The 4,698-nt window shown below is 28.9% G+C and overlaps 1 protein-coding gene across 2 annotated transcripts in view; it reads left to right on the forward strand.

The window, feature by feature from the left end:
- The first annotated feature begins 386 nt into the window (after window positions 1-386).
- LOC100159918 (protein timeless homolog) overlaps window positions 387-4,698 on the forward strand; it is a 9,871-nt gene continuing 5,559 nt past the window's right edge. Inside the window, exons 1-15 of one of the 2 annotated variants that reach the window (XM_016807460.2) lie at window positions 387-604; window positions 797-900; window positions 972-1,306; window positions 1,378-1,512; window positions 1,579-1,674; window positions 2,216-2,494; window positions 2,583-2,729; window positions 2,805-2,917; window positions 2,991-3,123; window positions 3,196-3,350; window positions 3,410-3,531; window positions 3,600-3,762; window positions 3,829-3,909; window positions 4,124-4,230; window positions 4,298-4,351. In XM_016807460.2, coding sequence (XP_016662949.1) covers window positions 810-900; window positions 972-1,306; window positions 1,378-1,512; window positions 1,579-1,674; window positions 2,216-2,494; window positions 2,583-2,729; window positions 2,805-2,917; window positions 2,991-3,123; window positions 3,196-3,350; window positions 3,410-3,531; window positions 3,600-3,762; window positions 3,829-3,909; window positions 4,124-4,230; window positions 4,298-4,351 — 2,011 coding nt within the window. In that variant the 5' untranslated portion in view covers window positions 387-604; window positions 797-809. The remainder of the gene's footprint in view (window positions 605-796; window positions 901-971; window positions 1,307-1,377; window positions 1,513-1,578; window positions 1,675-2,215; window positions 2,495-2,582; window positions 2,730-2,804; window positions 2,918-2,990; window positions 3,124-3,195; window positions 3,351-3,409; window positions 3,532-3,599; window positions 3,763-3,828; window positions 3,910-4,123; window positions 4,231-4,297; window positions 4,352-4,698) is intronic. The other variant, XM_008188524.3, reaches the window with a different exon arrangement.

A 4,698-nucleotide genomic window follows, 5' to 3' on the forward strand; every position in this document is an offset into this window, starting at 1 on the left:
CCCCCCCCCCCCCCCCCTTCCGGACTCCATGCCTGAACTTTGATTTGATTTTCGATTCCCGCTCTAAACTAAACACTTGCATTGATAATTTAAATATTTTATGTAAAAATAGTAAATGTATAATTTATATTCGTTATGTATTCGGTTTTTCTCTTTAAATGACAGATGTTTATTTAACGATAATTTTGTCTTTCCCTTATTGTACTCATTAATCTTACCCATTTAATAATTAATGTCTATTATAATTATTATTATTGTACGATATTGCATTCGGTTATTGCCGTCTTTCGTTACGTTGTGTTGGTCACATTCCACATCAGTCTTATTTTGGCGCGTTTTTCATTATTTATTTATTCTTATCTACAATCATCACCAAAATATGAAATAACATTTTAAAAATAATTCTCATTTCTCTTTAAGTAGTTTATAACTCATTGTCTCATTACTATTTATACTAATTACTAATTTGTCTTCATTGTTGTTACTTAATATTTATTATTTATCAATTATTTTTTCAATACTCGATTCACCAACTTAAATTGTTCTTCCATAAGTTTATACATTTATGACTTCAGTACACTAGGTATGCTTCAATCTTTGTGACGTAAGTATAAGTTATTACTTATTAGTCGTCTAGTCGCATTAAATTATTCAAAAGTCGGTCTAATCGCATTCGAATTATGTCTTAACACTTGTATTAGTGAATTGTGTTTGAAATGTACTCATTTTAATTTTGATTCCTATTGTAATCTCTGTGAAATTGGTTAACTAATAATAGTTATACTTTTTTGTATAGTCGAACAAAAGTGATGGCATTAGTTCATGCTGAATTGACCGCTACTTGCAATTCATTAGGATGTGCAGGAGCTGAAAAGTATTGCATTGATCCTCAATGTTCAGGTATATACTTTGTTATAAATAAATGTACAATATAGAACACTTTCAATTTGAACGCTGGTCATTTTTCGCAGAGGCCGTTCGCGATCTCATCAAGTTTTTGAGACGTGATGGAGATGACCATGAAATCCGTCGCCACCTTGGTACAGCGAATATTGTGGAGACTGATTTGTTACCAATACTGGTTGAATACTCAAACAATTCAGATTTGTTTGATTTGATCATACGGCTGTTAGTCAATCTTACTACGCCCGCATTGTTAATATATAATGAACAGCCACCCATTGAGAAAACGCAGAGCCAAAATTACTTGCAAATAGTGTCACACCTACAAAAATACAAACGAGCATTTACAGACATCAATGTCTGGAAAGTAATAGTGAATAAATTGGCAGAAGTCATACAGGCGGTATGTATGACTTTCATAAAAAAAACTTATGAAATTAAACATTATTAATTAGCGTATTACTTTTATTGTAGGAGTACCATGAGAAAGGAGAAGAAAAAGTATTGTCCACAGTGAGACTTCTCATTTTAGTCCGTAATATACTGCATGTGCCTGCGGATAATGATGCTGAGTGTAGACCTGACAATGATGCAAACTTACATGATCAAGTAAATTAATCATTTAATCCTAATTTTTATATAATACTAACATTTAATAATTCTGTAATTGTTCAGGTCCTGTGGGCATTGCATCAGAGTCAACTCATTGATATCATCATGTATATAACATGTTCAGCTAATGAAGAGCAATACTATTTACATGCATTAGAAGTAAGCATTAATAGCATAAAAACACTAATATCAATATTTTCGTTTTAAATAAATCTTCAAAAAAATGTATAATATAAGTGGACGCCGCTCATAAGACTCACTTTGGGACCAGCCCAAAGTGAGTCTTATAACCGAATGAATCTTATAGGCGAATTGGAAAAAAAAACAAAAATTGTATTTACATAGATATTTATGAATTTTATTTTACTACATATTTTACTTTTATTTGAATCTACTTTAATACATATAAAATATTACTTATTAGTGACTGAATGAAAAAATTATGATTAAAAAATTAAAATTAAATTATTATAAAAATTATAAAAATATTTAATTTTTGAAAACCAGTTTATTTCCAAATTTCAACCAAAAATGTTAATTTTCTATAATTTTTTTTACAAAATATGAATCTTATAACCAAATTTTTCATAATTTATTTGGATACGTCCGGACCGTTCCAGACAAATATCCGTGAGTCTTAAAAGCTGCGTCCACTGTAGTATGTTTGGCTCAATATCTATTATTTAAAATAATTCCATAGATTATTTCACTTATGCTTCGAGATCAAAAAGCAGCAGAACTTGCAAATGCGTCGGTCAATCGTACTGAGACTGAAAAACAGAGGGATGAACATGATCTCAAAATGGTAATGGATAAAGAACGAAAAGAAAAGATGGATAAGCTAAAAAAGTATAGTGGATCGCGTCATTCGAAATTTGGAGGCCGATACGTTGTTTCTGGTATGAAATCAATTGGTGAAAATGAAATGGTTGTTTCATCAATGACATCTAACATTAATAAAGCTTTTGACCGTCACAAGGTTTGTTATGACTTAAATGCGTCTTTCTATCAATTGTGTACATGTCACACACTTAATTATTAATGTTATATTTATTAATTGATTTCAGAAACCTCTTAAAACTCCTCGTAACAGATTACCTATGAGAGATGCTGGTATTGAACGCAAGTCTGCGTTTAGTGTTAGACTCTTCTTAAAAGAGTTCTGTGTCGAATTTTTACATGGGGCATATAACATGTTAATGAAGCACGTCAGAGTGAGGATTTTTTGATTTTAGTCTATTTTTAACTATTCATATAAATATTAAATTCAATATAAATTTTTGTTTAAGGAAATGTTAGTGCGTTCAAAAGGCCAGCCTAATGATGAGTCATATTATTTTTGGGCGATGCAATTTTTCATGGAATTCAATCGAAATTACAGATTTGAAATTAAACTAGTTAGGTAATATTTCTGTTTAGTGGTTACCATTGACTAAATATATTTTATTACATATTATATTTAAATTTGTTTCCAGCGAAACTATGGCTTTAAACATATTTCATTTTGTCCAAGAACGCATTGAAGAAAGCCGTGAAAAATTGATAACTGATAAAAAAAAAATCCCTATTTGGTCTAAACGCATGCATTTAGGACTTAAAGCTTATAAAGTAAGTATATTTATTGAGTATTTTATGATATCACATTGAAGTATTATATGTAAATATTTATATCTTCTTTAGGAATTAATAGAAACACTCTTAGTGATGTATCAAAGTAAAAACCCAACGTTAGAATCTAGTGCTCGGACAATTTTAACTAATTTATTTTACATGGTTGAGTATAGAGATTTGCTATTGAGTTTGCTAAATTTATATGATGAAACAAAATTCTCACAGTAAATATTAATAAAATAAATTATGTTCTTCAAATTTTATATATTTTTATATGTTTTAGAATGTACCTTAAGGATCTTATTGAAACAAATCATGTTTTTATGAAGCTTTTAGAGCATGTAGGTAAAAAACAGCGTAATTTGATTGTGCAGTGCAAAACAAGAAAGAAGAAGGCTTCTAAAAGTATAACATTTGTTACTTAATAAATTGTTATTTCTCTCTGTTTTAAACTATTTACGTATTTTCTTCAGAAACCAAAACTGCTACTCAAGTTACTCCAGAAAATGATGATGATATGTGGAATAATTTCAGTCCAGACCTCAAAGAAATTATTCAAATACGTGATCTAGCTGTTGATGCCATTGAAGCAAGACCTTATGACCCTATATCTGAAGTGCCAATGGAAGATCAAAAGTAGTTTAAATTAAAATTTTTTTTTGTATTTTATTGTTATATAATATTATGATTAAATATTTTAAGAGTTGAAGCCATGCAACGTATACGAATACATATAAGAAATAAACGTTTGGAAGAATCTGTACAACTATTAAGAGCTTCTAGGTAAGTAAAAGCTTATATAGCAATACATAGATATTATTTTTGTCTTATCAATATTCAATATTCTTATTGACTTCATAAATTATCCAATTAAAAAACCACAATTTTGTTAAGTTCAATATAATATTAAAAATAATAGAATAATAAAACAATATAAATATTTATTATATAATACCTAAGTGTATAATGTTTTTATTTCATAACTGTGTATGTTTAGGGAAGTTTGGCCCGAGGACAGTTATTTTGGAAAACCAGGGCTAAATAGCGATGACGAATTAGACATTTTAAAACAAATATTCCATGCTGATCTTGGAACGCCCATAGGTATAGTTTTATACGTTTCTATTTTTACATAGAATGGCTAAACATTACGCGTTATTTTTAATTTCAGGTTATGATGAAAACGTTACAGAATCTAATGATACCGAAAATATCAATGTTGGTGGTATGTTTGGCATATTTATGAATTATGATAAATTATTTTACTGATATTAAATTATTAATGCTAGTGATGAATGAATTATTTGAATGTACTGAACTCAATTTTCTATAAATTGTTATTCTTCTATAGAGTATAGATACACCGTTATGAAAAAGTATAGATAAGAATTGTGAATAATTATAAATAATATAGATTTAAAAAAAGGTGGGTAAGTGGATGTCGCTCTGCTGTACAGTAGGTTACAAGTGGGTCACTGTATAATGGATAGTATTAAATTTGAATTCAATGATATAATATCACTGTATAAGAAAAACGATTCTGAGCGGAGACGGTTTGTCAGTCTAGGTATT

The sequence above is a fragment of the Acyrthosiphon pisum genome, chromosome A1 (assembly GCF_005508785.2).
Source record: "Acyrthosiphon pisum isolate AL4f chromosome A1, pea_aphid_22Mar2018_4r6ur, whole genome shotgun sequence".
NCBI classification, from domain to species: Eukaryota; Metazoa; Arthropoda; class Insecta; order Hemiptera; family Aphididae; genus Acyrthosiphon; species Acyrthosiphon pisum.